The following is a 24482-nucleotide window of genomic DNA, read 5'->3' on the forward strand; positions in this document are numbered from 1 at the left end:
AGTTTGTTCAATCAGGAGTGCTCTTTCGATGAGTGGTGAAATTCTTTTAAGGAGAATTCTTTCAAAGAGCTTAAAGGTAGATAGGTTATAGATTTTGACATCATTTGGATCTTTTCCTGGTTTGGACATAGCAATTATATTTTAGCTTCCCACCACAGATTTGGTAGTTTTCCAATCATTATAATTTTTGAGAAAAGGGAAGCCGGTCATGTTTGGCCTTGTTAACCAATGTTTTAGAAACTCGGGGAGGATACCATTCACTCCTGCAGCCTTGCCATTCTTGGCAAGTTTTAAGGCTACCTGTACCTCTTCCTGGTACTGTGCAATCTTTCATCAGGATTTGTCTGATGGAAGATTGCACAGTAATTTTCCTGATAGAGCTGGAATATATCTTGGAGGTTTTCAATAAATGATTAGCCATTTGATCAGAAGTTATCTCTATTGTTTTGTGTGGCCGGATAAGTGTTGTTGGTTCTGCCCCACCTAATTTTCTCAGAAGTGACCAGCTTTTTCAGCTAGATGTGGTGAAATAGAGTTCATGGATGGTTGAGATCCATCTTTCCTTTCTGTTTTTATCCAGCATTGCTATGAGCTCCTTAGCAACAGTTGGGTTTTCAGTCTCTTCATATTTGGCTAAAAGTTCTTCACTCTACTTCAGCATGGGATGTATTATTTTATGTAGCCTCTAGGAATAGAGGCTTTGGCTGCAGTTTTGATTAGTTTAACAAATCTTGGATAGCAATTAGGGGTGGGTGGAATTACTCTAATGGTTTGCTCAGTTTGTTTCTGAAATGCATTCCAGTTGGACCTGCAAAGGTTTCATCTAGCGATGGTGTTCCTCCGATGACTGGGATTGATGTGCATGTCTCTATTAGTGTAGGACAATGCTGACTATTAGGGAATCTGTTGAAAATGGTTCTGGTTGTTGGCAGAGGGTGATCTTCAGAGTCTTTAGAGACTATGAATAGATCTGATCTGGGGGTGTAGATTCTGTTCCATCTGGCTGAGTAGAGAGTGTCTTCCTGCTTGGCGTCGTAAATCAAATACAGGTTATATGTATCCATCCAGTTAACTAGATTATTACCATCCTAGTTGTTAGAGGATTCGCCTCACATGGCATGATGAGAGTTAAGGTCACCGACACAGATAGCAGGATGAGGTGGTGGCTGGTCCATCTGATCAGGCCAGGATTGCGATGGTGGTTTGTAGACATTGTAGATGGTGGTATTTTAATACCTGTGGAGTATTCTGTATCAGGTACACTTTGGGTTATGTCCTTGAGGCCAGGCCATGCTTGGGATGGCAGTTATAAGACACGAGTATTAGGCCTGGGATCTTCTAGTCTATTGAGGGCTGTGTCAGGCACATGGGTTTCTTGGAGAGCCAAAGACATCAATTGCTTTGTCTTTGGCTATTTTGCTTATGACTTTGGCTTTGGATTTAGATAGTCCTATGCTTAAGGAACATATCTTGAGCGAGTGTTGTTTTAGGGGACTAACTTATTTATTGAAGCTTGCCCTCCACCCAAACAAGCAATGAGATCCTTGTTATTCCAGGTAACGATCAAAACAGCATGGAGCTTTTTAAGTTTTGTATTCATCATAGTTGCTATAAGTGGTCCAGGAGGCTTGGTACCTTTTGAATGCCTTGTTTGAGACATTAGCTTCATATTACCTCTGATTCATCTCTTGGACTTCTTTTGTCTGAAGCACCAGCAATGTACCACAAGGTAACACTACTGGTGAGGGGGGCACAGGAAGGCTGTCTCAATCCCCCCCTCACTCATAATAGGAGGTCTATAATAATAACTTGTACAATGTCTGTCATGTCTCTTCTTAAACTAATTCACTAACAAAACACTTATGACCACTTCTAGCAACTGATTCTGCTCATTCATCACTCTCCAAGTAAACCTTGTTAACCACACTCATACACAGCTTCCAGGGGTATTCCTTTGTTCTCTCCCTCTTATGTAGTAAAAAATTTTCTTATGCATTTATCCTATAAAATTTCTTTTAGTAATTCACAAACACATTCAGTAGATGCTCATAAGAGCATTTCACATGCCATTCCTCATTGTGGTCCCTTTCTTCTGGATTTTTTTCACTGCGTTCTGGTCTTCAAGAAACCTAGGTGACCAAATCATGCACATGTAGGACTAGTCATTACATACATACAGTAATGAATCACTACCTGCATGGAGGTATAACTATTATGAAACCAAAAATTTACATCTGGTGTATTTTTGATTCACTGGTTGCAAATTCCTTTCACTACAGAATATTTACTGCTAAGAGGATAATGGTATCTTCCTGATCTGTATAAACTATGCCAACTACATCATTCTTAATGTAGTTGCCTATGTGCACCTTTTGTTGAAAAAAAAAACTAGGCTAAAATCCCATCTAAGATGTGAGAAACATTTATATCTGGACTACCATGGAATCAAATTCAGACCACAATGCATATCATACCTAGCCTTAAACATTCGTCATCTAAATTAAACAATTTAGCATCAAACAAATGCATTCACTACCCATTCCATCAGTCATTCATCACTCACCATGCAAAAAGATTTTTTCCTTTTCACTTCTTTACTTAAATGTGGTATCACCCCTATATTTATTGGATACGTTTCACTAGCCAATAAAAGCTGGTCTCATATAGAGTTGACAGAGATTTTTCATCATTCTAAACACATGAAATTATATCAAATACTTTCTGCATATTTCAGGTTAATCTTTTGGCATGTTTCTTAATAACCACACCTGTGAAGCTATAAGAATTCTCTTAATAAAGATTTTATTTTGGTGGATTTGTAACTTTTTGCCTGTCTATTGTGCTGTAATTTTGTATATCTATCATGCAATAGGTTTGCCTTGCACAAGAAACTTACCAGTGTATGCAAAATTGAAACATAATACTCACTGCACAGTCTTATTTGCCTTAGTGTGTTCATTCTAAATAACCCAACTCCTTCATGTCACAAGCATTTTTCAGCATGTATTCTGCAGTTTTTGTTTATTATCACAATTAGGACACTGCAGGCTTTCTGTAGAAATGTCTCTTGAAATATATCTTCAGAAACTAGTATCTTGGAAACTTTGGATAAGTGGAAATGTTTTTCTTAACATAGTTAACTAACCTGAGTTATATCAATCTGAGCTTGCATCTATCTTAAAGGTGGGCCTTGCACATAGGTAGCTTCACCTCTAGCCTCATTGGTACATCATCACTTTATCATTATGACTCTGAAAATATGTACTATCACTTGTATACTTTGTTCTTGCTTATTTGCAAAGGGAATTGGGCTATTTAGAATTAACCTAAGGCAAATTAAGCTTGTGAGTATATTATATCAACAATTTGCATTCAATGGAAAGTTTTCCTGTGCAAGGGAAAATTGCATGACTGTCAAAATAATTAGAGCAACATGTAAGGTTCATATGCATTTTTTGAGATGTATGAATTTTTAGATATTAGATAAATGAAGATGAATGATATACATTTATTTTTTGATATATATTAAGCATGGTATTAATTCGACTAATTTTTAATAAATATTAATAACCATTTCAATTTTTTTAATGAAATTAAGAGATTCAGACATGAATTTCTATTTATAGTTGACTTGAAGGATTTAGCACAAACAATGAAGGATTTAGGTGCAAATAGATTTCTTGATCTATCAAATTCTGTTGGTCTTGGCAATAAAATAAAAAATGAGAATCTGACAGTTTTTTGTCCTACAAATGATGCTATCTTGGATTTTGAGGATGATAATGAAAATGCAAGTATTTATTGAAATAATATTTAGATATTCTGATTTATATTTTTGTTTTTAATTATTAATTAGAAAGAACTTCTGTCTGTAAATATCTCTGATTGCTATCTCATATAATGTACATTTTATATAAAAAGTACATATTATTATTATTATTATTATTATTATTATTATTATTAACATTAGCGGTGCTTAAGGGTCAAAGCTGTATAACTGAGAGGAGACCTCCACATAGCCTTTAAAGGAATGCGGAGAACCGACTAGGGCTTCTGACCTAATGTCCAATCCTCACCTTCTCATGGTGCACCCTGTCGGGTATCTACCCGGATACTGAACGAATGAGGATGGGCTGGCAATTTGGGATTTAGACGACTAAATTGTATTCTTATTGGCTTAAACCAATATACAAAATGATGGTACAACATGACAAAATTTCATGCCAGATGGGGCGTCACCCGGTTAAACAAGGCCCCCTTTGTTTTCACCAGGGAACCAAGGCGAACAGTGAAAAGTCAGCTACTGGAACAAATCTCACAGTACACCCCAACTAAACATCACCAGAGTTAAAGATCAGTACTATCAACATAAGAAGCCTGAATGGAAAAGAAATGGAGCTAGCTGAGGAATTAGATAAGAACCAGATCGACATAATAGGAGTGACTGAAACATAAAAGACAAAAACTGGTGAGATCTTTCTGAGCAATAAATACAAAATGTTACATTCAGGCATTGACAATCAAGGAAAAGAAGGAGTAGCCATAGTATTCAACACAAAATACGAGACTAATCTTCTTGAATGGCAGGCAGTCTCAAGTAGAGTGATTTGGGCAAATATTAGAATGGGGCCAAGGCAACTCGTGGTAATGGTGGAGCAAGCTCTGATCACTAATCTTAATATTTACCCTTAATGCCAAAACATCTCCAAGAAGGGGATGTATGATGTTTTGTATTAAAGGCAAGGGGCCACTACCCAGACCGGTTTCGACCTTTATTGAGGTCTCAACTTGGAAAAAATGGAGTAAAACCAGGTTTAAAATTGCTTGGTATCTTTAACATAACTATACCCAAGTTAAAAATACTTTCTACATCTATATCTCCTCCTGAGATTTTTATTTAATAAGGTTATAACACCTTATGGTAACTTGTTTTGGTAAAATACTTACAAGCTCTGCATTACTAAATCTTGGTATTTCTAGCCTGGCTCCTACTGATGAGACCTCAATAAAGGTCGAAACTGGTCTGGGTAGTGGCCCCTTGCCTTTAATACAAAACATCATACATCCCCTTCTTGGAGATGTGTTTTGGCATTAAGGGTAAATATTAAGATTAGTGATCAGAGCTTGCTCCACCTTTACCACAAGTTGCCTTGGTCTTGCACTACCTGTGGGATCAGCTAGTCTTGCATAAATTGCAGGTGCAAACTTGACATTTTGTCTGTTTGCTTACTTGGAAAAAATGGAGTAAAACCAGGTTTAAAATTGCTTAGTATCTTTAACATAACTATACCCAAGTTAAAAATACTTTCTACATTAGAATGGGGAACTGGACAATGAGACTTATTTGTGCCTATGGTCCCACAGAAGGCTCTACTAAGGTAGAAGTGGAGGAATTTTTTGAGGCTCTAGAGAAAGCTACTGACACAATGAAAAAGGAAAAGTTGGTCCTTGTTGTGGGATCTAAATAGCCGAGTAGGAAGTGATTGTCAGACATACAAAAATGTTTTCGGAAAAATTAGAGAAAAGAGCAAAGCTAACTATTATGGAAAATACCTGTTGGATTTCTGCTCAGGACATGGACTGGTTATTACTAACACCATGTTCCAAGATAAAAATGTGCATAAATTCACATGGAGAGAAGAGGCAAGGAATAAGAAAAGTCTCATTGACTATGTTATTGTTGATAGTGATGTTTTCTCCCTGGTGCAGGACACCAGAGTGTACAGAGGATTTGAAATTGTAAGCAATCACTATTTAGTCTTGAGCAGGATAAAATTGAATTCCATATTGAAAAGAATGACATGAAAGAAAGTTGTAAAGTGAATAAGTTGAGCAGCTCTCAGATGTGAACTAGACTAAAATACACAAAGATTATTGAAGAAAAAATGAAAGAGTTTGAGAACTGTAAAAAAAAGTGCTGTAAAGGGATTTAGAGATGATAAAGGTGAAATGAAAATGGGAGAAAAAGATATCCTTGAATTATGGAGTAATTACTTCGAAAAATTGCTAAATGAAACAAGCAGTGATAGCAGTGGTAAAAAAACATTTAACAGGGATACACTCAGGAATACATATCCATACTTGAAGTAGAAAAAGCCATGAAAGGCAACAGGAGTAGATGATATTCGACCAGAAATGTTGAAGTATGGTGGTATAAAAGTCTTACCGTGGCTGCACTGTATAGTCCAGATGGCCTGGACAGAGGGACAAATTCCTGATAATTGGAGTAGAGCTCTAATAGTACCCATATATAAAAAGGGAAATAAAACTGAATGTGAGAATTACAGAGGTATTTCCCTACTGAGTGTTCTGGGCAAGATTTATGCCAGTATATTTGAGAAACAGTTGAGAAGAATTGTGGTAGAAAAGCTTGAAGGACAAGCTGGATTCAGGCCAAATAGAGACCGTCAGGATCAGATCTTCACTTTACGACAATTAGATGAGAAAGCATGGGAATATAACAAAGATCTATATTTAAGTTTTGTCAATCTGGAAAAGCATACGACTAGCTGCCAAGAGAGAAGCTATTCAATACACTACAGTTATATAGTGTCAATGGGGCATTGTATCAAGCAATACTTAGTCTGTATTTGAGTTGTTAAGTCGGCAGTTAGAATTGAAGGAAGTACAGGAAGATGGTTTAATGTTAAATCTGGTGTGAGACAAGGATGTGCATTATCCCCTCTGTTATTCATGATCTATATGGATCACATTATGAAGGAAAGTGGTATTAAACATTGATATCAGAATTGGAGATGTTAATGTCAGCTCTTTGCTTTATGCGGATGATGTTATACTTCTAAATAAATCTGCTACAAGTTTGCAAGGTTTCCTGACTAAATTGAATAACTGTTGTAATAGATATGGTATGAAGGTCAGCAATAAAAAGACAAAGACAATGAAAATAGGCAGAATCATTGAAAATGTCAACTGTGTTGTGAATGGAGAACCTGTGGAACAAGTAAAACATTTCAGCTACTTAAGCACAATTTTTACTGAAGATGGTAAATTAAATATAGAAATAGACAACACAATCAGCAAAGCTGGTATGGTAGGAAGTCCATTGAATAAATTCATATGGAATAAGAGAGAAATTAGTCAGAACACTAAATTAGCTGTATACAAGACAGTGTTCAACCAGTTTTAACTTATGGATCTGAGAGTTGGGTCAGAAGTAAAACACTTGACCAAAACTGGAGATGGCAGATATGAGAGTCCTGAGAAAGATTAGAGGCATGAACAGATGGCATCAATGGCAATATCATATTAAAAATGAGGATATTAGGAAAGAACTTGGCATTGTCAGCATCCAGGAATGTGTTAGCAGAGCTGATCTCAGGTGGTATGGTCACTTGAACAGAATGTGCGAGGAAAGATTACCAAAACAAGTGTTGTCTGTCAGGTTGGCAGGAAAACGACCCAGAGGAAGACCAAGATGTAGATGGATTGATACGGTACAAAGTGCCTTAGACCAGTGGTCTCCAAACTTTTTTGATCGTGTACCCCCAAGACAGAACAAATAAATAGCGCATACCCTGAATTGATTGAGCAAAAATCTTAAATTATAAAATTTAAGCAAAAATAAAGCAAAAATTTATTTATAAAATAAAGCAAAAATTATAAAGAGGAAATATGCCTTGTATCATCATATAATAATTAAAAACACTAGAGATTTTTACACATTATTTTTATTATTAACAGCTTACAAACATATTTATTACAATATTTAATGTGAACAATGTCCTTGCATTTCTTTCATAATTTCTTGAAATTCTGGTTTGATGGCTTCTGATACTGCAATATGAAGGTCTGGTTCCCAGTTTAATTTATTTTGATATTTGGTTTTAATACCTGTCATTGCAGAAAATGATCCCTCACATAAATAAGTAGAACCAAATGGTAGGAGTGTATCATTTGCTGTGTTTACTAAATTGCTATACTCAAACTTCAGTCCCATCCACTAATTGGGAAGAGATTTCTGTTGAAATTCGTTTTTCAAAGTTGTGTTATATCTAATATCAATTTAATTGCTCTTGAAAAATAATCGAAAGGTGGTCAATTTTTACATTTTCTGCAAATCTATAAAATCCATTGAAATTCTTTGTCAGGAAGATCTGTGAATAAGTTACAAAAATATGTCTCTAAACTTTTTAAATGTGCAGATATTAGACTTTTTGTTTGTTGTACATTTACATTATTTTCTGTAACGAAATCAGATAAAGATGGAAACATTTCTAAACATCCCTTTTCAAATTTCTCTCTCCACAGCACCATTTTCTTTTGAAATGCAGTTATTTTCTCATTCATTGTTAAAATGTTACCTTTTCCTTGAAGAGACATATTAAGCATGTTTACTTTTTCAAAAATATCAGCTAGGCAGCATAGTATTAATAACCACTTATCGTCATTGAAAAGATCTGCAAATTTCTTATCTTTATCCACTAGGAAAATGTGTAACTCATCTTTTAGTTCTACAACTCTCTTAAGCACTTTTCCTCAAGATAACCAACGAACCTCCGTGTGGTATAGAAGATTTTCGTGGATACTGCCCATCTCTTGACATAGTACTGTAAATATTTTACTATTCAAAGGCCTCGTTTTTATAAAATTAACTGTATTGATAACATCCTGCAGTATTTTGTGTATATCAGGCTGCATTTTTTTTTGCTGCAATAGCTTGCCTGTGGATAATACAATGAATGAATTTGACATGTGGTGCTATTTCGGTTACTTTTCCTTTGAATCCTTTCTTTGTACCAATTAAAGCAGCTGCTCCATCACTAGTTATGCTTAAACAGTTTTTCCACAAAATATTGTTTTTAACAAAGAAGTTATTTACTGTTGAGAAGATATCTTCCCCTGTACATCTTTCCTGAAGTGCCTCATAAAAAAAGTAGTTCTTCGTGTAATTCCTTATTAAAATAATATCTAGCAAATACCAATAACTGAGACATGTTGGCAACATCTGTGCTTTTATCAAACTGTATACCAAATTTCCCACATTGAGTCATTTATTTTAATAGTTGCTTCTTTAAATTTCTGCAATGATTTCTATACGTCTAGCAATAGTATTTGCTGATAAGGGAATATATTTTAGTTTATCTGCATATTCTTTTCCATGGATTATTTCTACCATTTTTATGGTGGTTGGGAGTACAAGTGTTTCCCCAATGGTGTGTGGCTTTTGGTCTTTTGCAATTAAGAATGCAACCTCAAGAGATGCCTCCAAATATTTATCGTTAATTTTAGTGAATTGTTTTAAGTTGTTGGATTGAGATTACATGTCTTCAAACATCGTTCAAAGAATTGTAAAGATTTGTGTTCATGTTCAGGATGTTTAGTTTTTAAGTGTCTTACTAATAATGATAGTTTCATACTTCCATTACATAGCGTCTCATGACACAATATACATGTAGGACGAGGTTCATTGTTGACTATCGTCGATGTAAATCCCCATTTCAAGTAGTCTTCTTGATAATTTCGAACTTTCTTGGGCAAGGTTTTGTTAAGTTTCAGATTAATGTTTTTATCACTTAATTTGACTGATAACGAACTTGTTTGAATAGAAGAATCAATCCTATCTTTTCCTTGTTGTTCGTCTGATGTAGAAGTACTATCATAATTATCTTCAGTTTGTGGTTTCTTTGGAGGAAATTTTTTTTTAACCATTTATCCATTTTGTGAGGGTTAATTTGTAAAATTTAAATATAATTCATTTACTATTAATAATATCAAACACTTTTAAAAAATGTAAGCAATTTTGATAATATTAATTCACTATTTCTAGTGTAAACATAAAAGTAAGCACAAAAAGGTGTTGGAATTGTATAGAAACAATATATACTAAAAAATCGTTAAACTTACTACTAATAGTCAAATAATTAATACAACTGTGGTGTCATCTGTAGATAGCAGGATAACTAAGCAATTTTCCTTCTGTAGTTGGGCTTGTCAACACTAGGATACTCTACTAACAATGGCAATGATAAGAAGTAAGAGATTTACTCCCTAGTTTTAAAAAACATGACAGCTTTTCCCCGGACGATTATGTGTGCAAAGTCACCAACGTGCGCTACTTGCAAATTTAAGTTTACAGGATCTTTATAACATCTTTATCTATATTAGATATATGTTTAATTGATGAAAGAAAGTAATATTCTTTATCTTTAATTAATTACTTAATTTTTTTTCCTATCAATATAAAACTTTTTTTGATGTACCCCCACGTATCGACTCGCATACCCCAGGGGGGGGGTATGCGTACCATACTTTGGAGACCACTGCCTTAGTCGATAGAAATATAAGATCTGGTAATGATGTTGGAGTCTTGACAAGTAACCGACTGATTTGGAGGAAAATTGTAGATAGGAAGTCAGTAATGAAGGTAAATTTTTCATGAAGTACTATCATATCCTGTACACCCCTTGAGGGTACATGTCAGGAATTTGATGATGATGATTATCAACACTAGACCTCCATGGAGTCAAAAGACTCATTGCGGGAGACAAACACTGTTACACACAAAGCCTATCAAACTGTTTCTTAAACTCATTTGGTGTATCTGCATTCACCACAATGTCAGGCAATGCATTCACTCACCAACCACTCTCCATTCAAAGAACCGGCTCCTTATTCCGTCCTCCTCAGGGATGTCCCCTTGTTCTACCTCCTTCTCTCATTCCACAAAAAAATGTATTCCATATTAACCTTGTAACAACCCTTTATCAACTTCAATATCTCAATCATATCCCCTCTCTTCCTCCTATTTACAACGTTTTGCAAACTGCAATCCCTCAATCTGTCCTCATATGACCTTAGTCAGTCTTCTATGGACCCTTTCCAATATATCCTCATCACCATGAAATCTAGGAGACCAAATCTGGGCACAATAATCCATACGAGGCCTGATACAATAGAACTGAAACCTCCTTATTTCTACAAGTTAAAGCCCTCTGCACCATTGCCATAATCTGATGTGATGCCTCCCAATTTGTGCAATGCAACCTCTGTACTTCAGATCCTTATCCATCACCACTCTGTCTCTTAACTCCTCAGCTTCCTCCAAAATTTCCCTGCAAATTATATACTTTGCATCCTGTTGTTGCCTGCCAAATTTTCAGAACCTTACACTTTGCAACATTTGAATTGATAATTCCATACTGTTGCCCACTCATACAATCTATTCAAATCCTCCTGTAAGGCCACAACATCTGCTTGATTCCTCATCACTCTCCCATTTTGCATTATCTGCAAACAGTTGTGTATATATATATCACTGGTTAAGAATATCCCAATATAATTAATAAACAAATTAAATAACAACAGTTCCAAAACTGACCCCTGCGGCACACCACCACTGACCTCCCTCTTGCACCCCCCCCCATGCACAACTTGCTGATACCATCACCTATTCAGCTCACTAGCCTATCATCCAATCCCATCTGTTTCAATTTAAAAGTGACCAAATGGTGGTGTGGCAGTCTATCAAAAGCCTTTGCGAAATCTAACTGCTGTATATGCATCTCCTTTGTCTAATATATTCATCACCTTATTGTAGTACATAAGCATATTGGTGCATATTAAAGAATTGCAAAAGCACCATTACTAAGATGAGATGATCATAATAATAATTATAGTTTGCTATATTCGGCATGGAACTCTTTGATTTCTATCTTAGAGTTTTCTTATTCGGCTTTGAAATAATGTGGGATTAAATATCCCCTAAATTTAAATAATTTTAACATCGCCGAAGTGAAGCCTTTTGGCTCTTAATTTCATTAATAATAATAATATTATTATTTTGTGACACCTCCAAGGAGTCCAAAGACTCATCATGGGAGGGTACTTACTGTATAACTCTGTCTCCACCACTTCCATTCATCTCAATCATCTACACCAATGCCATTTACCACCCATCATCACACCACTAGTATTTTTTTGTCTGTAAATTGCATGTGTCCTGAAGGCTGATTTATCTGTATGCAGGATGAAAAATCCAAGTGTCTGGGAGAAAAAAAACCTTCTACCTCTGTATGAGATAGACTACTTCACCTTCATTTGAAGAAAACCCATATGTGAAATATGAAACCATAGATTTCAGAGAAACATGCTGTTACTCTATTTTTTTCCAGAGCTTTTCATCCTACCTAACATTGAGGCATGTTAAGCAAATTGTTCTCCTTTGGTCTACCTGTTATCCTCTGTAACAGGGTAGCCATATGCACTGTATGTCATGGTGAATGGCTTACGCTTGGATAGTACACTTAAAACCTTCCCAAAAATTTTCGATACTATCCAGAGGAGAGCTAATAAATGATCTCTTCCTCACAGATGCTCATTTCAACTATTATCACATAGATACACTTTTCAGCTCTGTCTCTTTTCTATGGATACTTTCATGGTCACTATTCCACTGAACTGACAACTATCATTCTTCTCCCTTTCTGTAGGACCTTTTAAAGGAAGAGCAGCAGTTGTTCAGCATCCTTTTGCAACCACACAAAACTTGTTTCTGCTGTTTCTCTTTTATTCCATCAACCACTGTTCTGTTGGACATCATTCCCCAGGACAATGTTCCCAAACAACAACAATCTCCAACTCTTCAAGAAAAATGTCAAACTTCTTTCCCAATCCTAATCTGTACTTCAAAAGTGGCAATCAACAGTAGCTCTACATCTAAGATGAGATAATAATAATAATATTATTATTATTTTGTGATATTTTGGAAAAAAATACTATGTACCATTTTTAGCTTATACTTTGAGGCTGTCTTACTCTAGTGTAGTATTATTTTTGACTTCCAAATACCTATCATAACTTGTTCAAACACATCCACCATCCCTGCACTTGCCACACACTTTCTGGCAACACATTCCATTCATTTAACACTTTACTTAAATCTATTTTTCTCTTCCTTACTGACCTCTTCTCTCCCCTTATATGCACCTATGTACTATCTTTCCCTATATGTCTGATTAATCTGGCCTCTAATTCTCTGTTTCCTCTTTTTCTTCTTCTTACTCCAAAAAGTCCTTCTGTGTTAGTTTACTTAGTTGGTTGGATTGCAGCTGCCGTTCAGCATTCTAATGTATTAGATCTATTAACTGCATTTGTTCTTGGGCAAGTTTATCCGTGTTGTAAGAGATGCTTTGGAGAGGTAGCAGGCTCTTTTCTCCTGGAAAAATGCCTGGCTATCACCTTTCCTTCTGCATTATAGGGACAATTTGCAAACTTTTGCAATGTGTCCCCCTTAACTTGGTCCCCACATCCACCATCACTACTGTAGAATCCTCATTTCTACTTTTCAGAAAGTTTTGCCAATCAGTGTCATATATCATTCCATCTCCTTTTGCCAAATTTCTAACTTTATACGTCACAACATTAAACTGTTGTTCTAATTTATTTTCCTACAGCACTAGCCTTTTAATATACTTCTATAATAGTACATATTTTCTATGGTTACTATCCCAAATGTAATATCTGTCTGTAAACAAATATTTTATCTGAAATACTGAACTTTATTAAAAATTCACTTGAAAAAAGGTAAATTTGTAGCACATTAGATTCACAGATGGCCCTGGGGTTAGATAAGCTGGAATTTTTTTACATCTACTGTAATAGTATCATTTCAACAAATAAGAAATTTAATTAGCAGTTTAACTTATCATTGACTTTTAACTTTTAACAAAGTTAAACTCATTAACTAAATGTTCTCAAGTTTGGTTAATGATTTTAACTGAAATTTATAGATTATAAAGTCAACATTATGAAACAGCTATAGAAGTTTTTGATCTCTGAAGTAAAATAAAATGTTTATTGTTTATTTAACAGAATGAAATTCCTCATGGGCGGATTGTTCGTAGTGCCGATATGGATTCGGTTGTTACTGGTCATTTTGTCCAGGGTTTATTGAAGTCAGGCGATTTGGTTGATGAAGAAATTATAACTTCTATTAATGGAAATTCAGGAATTCGTGTTAATAAATACCATATTCCTGAAAAGGTGAGTGTTATTTTTCTATGCAGATGACATTTATTTTGTATTTTCATTTGAAACAATAGTCACATGGTTTCATTTCAATATGACATTATTTGAATATGACATTATTATAGTGTAGAAAACAAACATTATGAAGAAATTAAAATATAACTGCTGCTTAATGGTGATCACAAGAAACTGAAGAAATATGCTTGCAAATGGTCTAGACTAGTAACATTGAAAAACTTCTCTGTAACCTTGTGATGAACTAAATTACCATTTTAAATAGTTTTTGCAGGATATGAAGTGTTGTTGGTGGTGGTGGTGGTGGTAGTAGTAGTAGTAGCAGTAATGTTATCAACATATGATGGTAGTATATTCTTAATTTCACTTAATGAAAATTTTCCTACATAATTTGTAATCAAGTGCAATATTATAATTTTTCCATCCTTTGCTATGCTTGTGATTTTTATTTAATAAGCATTCCATTCAGTCAAATCAAAATACCATTTACAAACATGATCAAAGTAACCACATCTGCTATACTTAATGTTGTTTGTTTTATTTAATGGAAGTATTCTTCTATAAAGATTGCATGTTTTGTTCTTTATTTATCTGTTTTTCATAAGCAGAATTTACTTGATCATGTTTTATTCTGTATTTATTTGCTTTTAATGGCAGTGCTTATTTCAACTCATTCTCTAATTTGTGGGAGAAAATGACATACGTTGCCTATCATCACTTACCCCCCCCCCTCCTCCACACACACACTCAAAAAAAAAAATACTCTCAACAGCACAATCACCGTCTATTTATTGCATGAGATCGCTGTTCCTCTCCTTCCAGTTGAGAGCAGTGATCATTAATCTGGAAAGTGGCCAAGCATGTGGAGACTTCTTTTCAGGATATTTGGAACAGTAAAGCAGATTATGACAAATCTTGAAATACAGCTTTGAGCAATAACATATCATTAAAAAGACTGCAAAGGTCCATGTTAGTATATTGGAAATGGTCAAGGTGATATTTAAGGGAAACAGTATCAAGGAAAACTGTATCCCTAGAGTTAAGGGGATAAATCAGACAAGCTTTACAAACTTACAAAAATGTATAAAAATTGCAAACGTGGTGAAGGTAACACAGAGGATTGCTGCAATAATGAAAGATAAGAGTTATCATTCTGTTATATAAGACCCTGATCAGACCACATTTAGACTATTGTTCTCAAATTTGGTTCCCAGGATTTGAAGGGGATAAATTAACTGTGGAAAGGTTCAGAGGTGGATAACAAAGATGGTTTCAGGACTGTACAATGTTAGTTATGAGGATCAGCTGAGGGAATGTGAACTGCAGAGTTTGGTGGATAGAAGGAGAGATGATACGATTGAGACTTTTAACTGTTGAGAGGTAGTTACAGAGTGGACACTGGGGAGTTCTTTTGCTTGGTTGAACAGCGGGAAGGAGTGATGACAAGGGGGGCCATCCCTGGAAGTTAAGAAAGGAAACTGTGAGTAAGAGGGTGAGGAGTGGTTTCTTTGCATGGAGGGTGGTTGAACCGTGGAATACATTGCCTGATAGAGTGGTGAGAGCAAGAACGGTAAATGAGTTTAAGGAGTGGCATGATGAACTTTGTGTTTCTTAGGAGGGACCTCCCTTGATAAGTCTTGATAGACTTGTGTTTCCTAGGAAGGACCTCATGCGATGAGTCTTTTGACTCCTTGGAGGCCTAAATAATAATAATAATAATAAAGTTATGTGTATGACATTAATAAGCATAAATAGGAAATGTTATTAAGGAAATATAAAGAAGTATCGTGATTAAACTCAGACAATTACAAAGCATAAGCTAGAAAAGTGACAGCACTATAATAGACAAAATCAGATGACAGGAAATTAGCTGAGCATGCTAAAGAAATCCCTAAGAGTTCTTTCACTATGTGATGAGTAAAAAGAATAATAATAATTATTATTTATAAAAATCAAGTGGATATTAGATCCAGCTTAGTAAAAATTATTATTATTATTATTGGCAATTCCAAGGACTCCTTAGACTCATTGAGAGAGGCCCTAAACATCATAATATTTATCATACTTTGCTTTGAACTCATTCAGTCATGACACCCACAACAGACTCTTCCAACCTATTCCACTCATTCACTACTCTACAAGCAAAAAACCTGGGTCTAATACTCTTGCTAACTACTTTCTTACTCAGTTTTCATGAACGGTCCCTAGTTCTCCTACCATGAGATCTGTTCTGAAAAATTTCCTCTGAATTAATCTTGTAAAAACCTCTCAGTAATTTGTATGTCTCAATAATATTGCTCCTTTTTCACTTATCAAGTAGTTTCTGTAACCACAAATCTTCAACCTGTTCTCATAAAGTTCATTCCATAGACCTGCTACCATCTTGGTCACTCCTCTGTGGATCCTCTACACCTCCTCATCACCAAGAAACCCTGGTGCCCAAATCTGCATGCAGTAGTCAAGATGGGATCTTATCAAGGCTTGAGAAAGAGGAACAATAATTTGTTTGTCTCTGCTTATCAAAGTATTCTTCAATAACCAAGTAATCTGATGAGCTGCTTTAGCTACTTTTGCTATGTTCTCCCTAAACTTTAACTCCCTATCCACTAACACTCCCAAGTCTCTGGCTTCATCAATTTCCCGGAGTACAGTTCTACCAATGTGGTATACAGCTGGTAATATTTTCATTCCAAAATGCATAACCTTACTTTGTCACATTAATCTGACATCAATTCTCCTTCACCCAGTCTGCCAATTTATTAGAATCATCCTTCAGAATTTTGACATCATGTGTATTAACTATTGCTCTACCCAACTTTGCATCATTAGCAAATAACTGAACAGTTCCTCTTAGATCCTTTCGTATATTGTTAATGTACAAATTAAACAGCAGTGGTCCTAGAACAGAACCCTGTGGCATGCCACTAGCACAGGCCTTCTTTCGGACTCTACTTTTTAATAACTACTCTGATATCTCTCCATCAACCACCATATCCATCTCACGAACCCTATATCCATCTCAATGTGCTGCAGTTTACTGGCTAGAATTCCATGTGGTATCCTCTCAAAGACCTTTGCAAAGTTCATCAGTATCACTGTCCCCCATTACCTTTATCCAACTCGGCAGTCACTGTATTATAAATATGTGAGCAAGTTACTGAGGCATGACCTGTACTCTTTGAAACCATGCTGTCCCCCCCCCCCCCCCACAGTATTCCATTTTCATTTAACCATTTCTGTATTTTGCACTTGCCCAATGTCTCCATTTCTCCAATACTTTGACAACAACTCTTGATATGTTGATCGGTCAGTAAGTTGCTACATCGATCTTGTAGCCTCCTTTATGCAATAGAACTATTCTCCCTTTTTTCCATCCCCTCAGGACTAACCCAGAGCTGAGCCTTAGATTAAACAATATGGTCACACTGCCAATTCTCTCACCACTTCATGTAAAACTTGAGGTGGTATACTATCCAATCCCACAGCTGTATTCACATTAAGGTTCTGTGATATTCTATGCACCTCCATTTCATTTACCTCAGTTCCCATATAATCCTTTGTCTCTCTCATTACTGCAATATCACTACCTGGATGATATACTCTTGCAAAGTGTTCACTTAGTAATTCTACTATTCTGACTGATTCAGTTACCTTCCTACCATTAGCATTCATTAAAATCATTCTGCATATGCATTCTTTCTTTTACTTGCAGCATATCAAAAAAACTGTTTGGGATTATCTTTTAGCCTGCATTACTAACTTCCTTTCATACTCTGCTTTACTTTTCTTACCACACTAGTTACTCTCTCTTGTTCTGTTAATGTGCCTGCTGGTCACCATTCTCCTTAAATTTCCTTCACAGTTGTTTCTTTTTTTTTTTTTGTTTGCAGCTCCAGCTTAATGATGATATTCGTCCATATAACTCCCACTTGATGTACTCTCCCGACTCTATGTATGCAGTCTGCCGTGACTTCCCTCAAAACACTCCTTTACTACTTCCCATGCACTATCAGCATCCAGCCATTGCATTGATCCAAGCAATCTCTTAAGCTTGTCATACTTATCAGTCCTGAAATTCCACATATACCCTGTCTTAACTGAAAATTCCGCACATTTAGCCACCTCCTTGGTCAAGATCAAACGATCATCATTTGGTGGCAACATGGTCATATTCATTATAGACAAATTCTGAGATGCAATTACTAGATCGAGCACTCTCAAACCCCTAGTATTTTTCATTACATGAGTCTTGGGTAATTATCCTTTAGTAACTGCAAAAATTTCATTTCCTTCCTCCCATGTGTCCTCTTCTCCTTCCAATCTATGTTCCCATAGTTGAAATCCCCCATAATAATTACCTGTCCTCCACTCATTGAGTCTATTTGTCAATGTATACTATCTCCATCATTCTTTATCCCCTGGTCTATAGAAGCAACCAACTGTGTAATTTGTTCTGCTGGCCTCTATCTCACATCAGATAGCCTTAAATGTGCTATTTTCACTGTCCTGCAGTTGAACTTCTACTCCTTTTGGTTGCAGTTCATTGGCTATCATCAGTAATACCCCTTCCCATTCTTTTCTCTCTATCCTCCCTGAACACACTATATCCTTCACATTATATCCTACTAACTACATCATCTTGTCTCACTAATGCCGATAACCTTTAGCTGGGATGAACTAACCAATACCAAAAATTTCCCTTGCTTGTTTCGAATGTTCCTGACCTTAGTGTACATAAAGTGCAAAAGCCCCTTAGGCCCACCAGTATCCTGATGCTACATACTAACTATCCCATTCCAGTTTGTTACCAGTGGTACTAACTTAGGCATATTATACACATTCTTGCACTCAACTGCCCCACTGATGTCTGCATATTCACTCAACATTTCCCCCCCCCCCCTTCTCTGAAAGCTCTAGTTTTCCTGATTCTGCACATCCACTTTCACTTCATTCAACAACACTTTTTTTCCAATCTCTGAATACCAAATCCATTCAGATGCAAACCATCCTTTTTGTATAAGTCCTTTTGCCTCATCAAACTTGCTCCACATATCTACAAACTCCACACCACTTCTTCTCAGCTCTACTCTGTCATACCATGGCAACAGACTCGCTATCTTAACTCTCTCTCACTTTTTTCTTTTGCTACTTGGAGGGATAATTTTAATTAATGAAGATAGTAGGAAGGTTATAGAAAAAAATATTGTTATTAAGTGAACATTTTGCTAAAATATATAATCTAAATGGAGTCTATTATTATTATTTGCATGGGTATTTTCATGGGGTGAAAAGACTCATTGTAGGAGACTCACTCTACCCATTATTCAGATAATACCTATCATACATTTCCTTAAACTTACTCACTGTTGGAACACTCACAACCATATCAATCCTTTCCATTCATTCTCCACTCTCCAAATAAAGAACCTAGTCCACACATCCTTACTTAACTACTCTTTTCTTACATCTCATGTATTGAAAAATTTCTTTTGTGTCAATCTTATACAATCCAGTTAGTAACTTATTATATCCCCTCTTATCACCAGCTTGGTCATGCATCTCTATGAATTCTCTCCACCACTTCCTAATTCCCAAGAAATGCAAGTGATCAAATCTATGCACAATAGTCAACATGTGGCTGAATCATAGCCTTATAAAGAGGGATAATAACCTTATCTTTACTTATCAGTGCGCTCTTTAATATCCAAGTAATCCTCTGAGCTATTTTGCTAATGCTTGCAATGTGTCCTCTGAATTTCAAATCTCTATCCACCATCACCACCAGATCCCTAGTTTCATCAACTTCCTGTAATCTAGTTCTATCAATATAATACGGAGTATGTAGTCCTTTCATCCCGAGGTGCATATCACGTCTAATAGCAACTAACAATATATACTTCGTCTTATTGGCCTCTATCTCATACCACACATCCTCACACCAGGAAATAATTCATTGAAACTATTTCTCTCAGATCTATAATCTTCCTTGACTTTCTATTTTTGTTGGTTGAAGTTCTTCAGCTACCATTAATAATACCCCACCTCCTGCCCTATTTCCTCTTTCTTCTCTGAAAATACAATATCCATTACATTGCATCCATGTAACTACATTATTCTCTGTCAACCAGGTCTTGCTGATGCCAATAATTTTTTGTCCGAGTTGGGGTGACCAATGCCATAAATTTCTCTCCTTTATTTTTGATACTTCATGCATTTGTGTGCATGCATTTCAGTTACCTTTTACATAATGTTATTACCTGCCCATGAATAATACAGCAACTAAGTGAAAAAAGAGGTGGATGAATTGGAGGTGCTCAGGATATTGTAAAATCTCTGAATATATTATGTAAGGGCAAGAAAACTAACATGCTTATAACTCATTTGTTTTACTTAATCTCAGCAATGTAGGGTTCTAAGAAAGTGAAAATAAGGTAAAATTGTTCAATTACATAAAGCAGGCTCCAAGACAGGTAGCAAATTAGCCTGGTCAGTATTCTTTAGAGTGATGATTAAGGTATTGAAAAATGTGGTTAACCCACAAATTCAGGAATAGATGGATTAGAAATGTGCTCATCTGTAACAAGTGAGAGGACATTCTCAACAGATTACTGTTACTGAAGAACATTTAGATTAAGCAGGTTATTATACATCTTTATAATAATCTTGACTACTGTGCACAGACCCATGAAATGGAGGTGTTGGCTTTGTAAATTCACTCCCTATTATTAAGGGGAATGGTAAACTTTGCAAAAGCATTTGATAAGATAACATAGAAACTAGAGTAAATAGGGGATGGATAGAAAGCTAGTCTGATGTGAATCAGAGGATTCTAATACAGGGTAGGTGACAGTAGTTTAGTTTATTCCAAAATAGTACAGTAGTACTCCAGGCCTGAGTAGTAGTATGCTGAAGAGCTCTGTACTTTAAGCTACTGTAATTTAATTTTTATGTTAATGATATGAGAGGAAATATTCAGTTGTTTGCTAATGATACAAAATTGGGTAGAGCACAATAGTAAAAGATAATGTTAAAATTTTGCAGGAAGAGTTAAAGAGACTGGCAGTAGGGGCAAAGGAGAACAGATATCAGTTTAACATGGCAAAGTGTATGGTTATGCATTTTGTTGTGAAAAAATGACCAGCTGTGTACCATATTGATGAAATTGTACATTATCCACTAATACCTTCAGGAAACTGAAGCTATTCAGTTTCCTGAAGGTATTAGTGGATAAGGGAGTTGAAGTTTAGAGGGCATATTGCAAAAATGGCTAAAACAGCTCATCAGATTACTTGGTTACTCAGTCCAAGTAATATAATGAGCAGGTTATTATACTTCTTTATAATAATCTTGACTATTGTGGGGTGCTTGGGGTGCTTAAGGGTCAAAGCTGTATAACTGAGAGGAGACCTCCACATAGCCTTTAAAGGAATGCGGAGAACCGACCAGGGCTTCTGACCTAATGTCCAATCCTCACCTTCTCGTGGTGCACCCTGTTGGGTATCTACTTTGATACTGAACGAACGAGGATGGGCTGGCAATTTGGGATTTAGCCGACCAAATTGTATTCTTATTGGTTAAACCTAAATAAAAAATGATGGTACAACATGACAAAATTTCATGCCGGCTGGGGCGTCGCCTGGTTAAACAGGGCCCCCGTTGTTTTCGCCAGGGAACCAGGGCGAACAGCGAAAAGTCAGCTACTGGAACAAATCTGAAAACAAACCCCAACTCAACATCACCAGAGTTAAAGATCGGTACTATCAATGTAAGAAGCCTGAATGGCAAAGAAATGGAGCTAGCTGAGGAATTAGATAAGTACCGGATCGACATAATAGGGGTGACTGAAACAAAAAAGACCAAAACTGGTGAGATCTTTCTGAGCAATAAATACAAAATGTTATATTCAGGCAATGACAATCAAGGAAAAGAAGGAGTAGCCATAGTATTCAACACAAAATACGAGGCTAATCTTCTTGAATGGCAGTCAGTCTCAAGTAGAGTAATGTGGGCCAATATGGAATGGGGAACTGGACAATGAGACTTATTTGTGCCTATGGTCCCACAGAAGGTTCTACTAAGTAGAAGTGGAGGAATGTTTTGAGGCTTTAGAAAAAGCAACTGACACAATGAAAAATGAAAAGTTGGTCCTTGTTGGGGATCTAGGAGAGTAGGAAATGATTGTGAGACATACAAAAATATTTTGGGAAAATTTGGAGAAAAGAGCAAAGCTAATAATAATAGCAAATATCTGTTGGATTTCTGCTCAGGACATGGACTGGTTATTACTAACACCATGTTCCAACATAAAAATGTGCACAAATTCACATGGAGAGAAGAGGCTAGGAATAAGAAAAGTCTCATTGACTATGTTATTGTTGATAGTGATGTTTTCTCCCTGGTGCAGGATACCAGAGTGTACATAGGATTTGAAATTGGAAGTGATCACTATTTAGTCTTGAGCAGGATAAAATTGAATTTCATATTGAAAAGAATAACATGTAAGAAAGTTTTAAAGCGAATAAAAGTTGAGCAGTTCTCAGATGTGAACTGTAGACTAAAATACAGAAATATTATTGAAAAGAAAATGAAAGAGTTTGAGAACAGGAATCAAACCTTGGAGATTCAGTGGCAAACTCTGAAGGAAACATTGATTGATTCTGCCAGAGAGGCATGTGGTGAGGTTGTGTGCAAGGATAAAAAAATCAGAACTCCCTGGTGGACACAGGAAGTTAAAGAGGCAGTGAAGGAAAAGAAGAAAGCATATCAAAAGTTCCTGGCAAATAAGTCAGCTTTTACTCTTACAGAATACAGAGACAAATGTAAGAAAGCTAAACAGTGTGTAAAACTAGCTAAACAAAAGTCATGGGAGGACTTTGGCAAGAATATAGAAAATAAATATCAAGAAGGTGGCAAAATATTCTGGAGGTTGTTGAAGAAGCTTAGGAATGGAGGAAAGAGTGCTGTAAAAGGAATTAGAGATGATAAAGGTGAAATGAAAACAGGAGAAAAAGATATCCTTGAAGTATGGAGTAATTACTTTGAAAAACTGCTAAATGAAACAAGCAGCGATGACAGCACAGTGATAAAAAAACACTGACCAGGCATGCAGTCAGGAATACATATCCATACTTGAAGTAGAAAAAGCCATCAAAGGTTTGAAATGTGGAAAGGCAGCAGGAGTAGATGATATTCGACCAGAAATGCTGAAGTATGGTGGTATAAGAGTCTTACAGTGGCTACACTGCATAGTTCAGAAAGCCTGGACAGAGGGATGAATTCCCGATGATTGGAGTAGAGCTCTCATAGTACCCATATATAAAAAGGGAAATAAAACTGAATGTGAGAATTACAGAGGTATTTCCCTACTGAGTGTTCCTGGCAAGATCTATGCAAGTATACTTGAGAAACGGTTGAGAAGAATTGTGGAAGAAAAGCTTGGTGAAGAACAAGCTGGATTCAGGCCAAATAGAGGCTGTCAGGATCAGATCTTCACTTTACGACAAATAGTCGAGAAAGCATGGGAATATAACAAAGATCTGTATTTAAGTTTTGTCGATTTGGAAAAGGCATATGACAAGGTGCCAAGAGAGAAGCTATTCAATACGCTGCAGTTATATGGTGTCAATGGGGCATTATATCAAGCAATACTTAGTCTTTATTTGAGTTGTGAGTCAGCAGTTAGAACTGAAGGAAGTACAGGAAGATGGTTTAATGTTAAATCTGGTGTGAGACAAGGACGTACATTATCCCCTCTGTTATTCATTATCTATATGGATCACATTATGAAGGAATGTGGTATTAAACCTGATATCAAAATTGGAGATGTTAATGTCAGCTCTTTGCTTTATGCGGATGATGTTATACTTCTAAATAAATCCGCTACAAGTCTGCAAGATTCTCTGACTAAATTGAATAGCTGATGTAATAGATATGGTATGAAGGTCAGCAATAAAAAGACAAAGACAATGAAAATAGGCAGAATCATTGAAAATGTCAACTGTGTTGTGAATGGAGAACCTGTGGAACAAGTAAAACATTTCAGCTACTTAAGCACAATTTTTACTGAAGATGGTAAACTAAATATAGAAATAGACAACAGAATCAGCAAAGCTGGTATGGTGGGAAGTCAATTGAATAAATTCATATGGAATAAGAAAGAAATTAGTCGGAACACTAAATTAGCTGTATACAAGACTGTGTTCAAACCAATTTTAACTTATGGATCTGAGAGCTGGGTCAGAAGTAAAACACTTGACCAAAGACTAGAGACCGCAGATATGAGAGTCCTGAGAAAGATTAGAGGCATGAACAGATGGCATCAATGGCAATATCGTATTAAAAATGAGGATATTAGGAAAGAACTTGACATTGTCAGCATCCAGGAATGCGTTAGCAGAGCTAATCTCAGATGGTATGGTCACTTAAATAGAATGGGAGAGGAAAGATTAGCAAAACAAGTGTTCTCTGCCAGGTTGGCAGGA

General features: G+C 36.0%; 1 protein-coding gene across 2 annotated transcripts in view; it reads left to right on the plus strand.

The window, feature by feature from the left end:
* The window catches only part of LOC150095222 (transforming growth factor-beta-induced protein ig-h3-like), a 163698-nt gene that overhangs the window by 53627 nt on the left and 85589 nt on the right, over positions 1-24482 (plus strand). For both annotated transcript variants that reach the window (XM_090410806.1, XM_090410807.1), the window contains exons 5-6: positions 3627-3790; positions 13831-14001. In XM_090410806.1, the coding sequence (XP_090266932.1) occupies positions 3627-3790; positions 13831-14001 (335 nt within the window). The remainder of the gene's footprint in view (positions 1-3626; positions 3791-13830; positions 14002-24482) is intronic.

Source organism: Typopeltis vanoorti, chromosome 20 (assembly GCF_054136105.1).
Source record: "Typopeltis vanoorti isolate ZY-2024b chromosome 20, IOZ_Tvanoo_1.0, whole genome shotgun sequence".
NCBI lineage: Eukaryota > Metazoa > Arthropoda > Arachnida > Uropygi > Thelyphonidae > Typopeltis > Typopeltis vanoorti.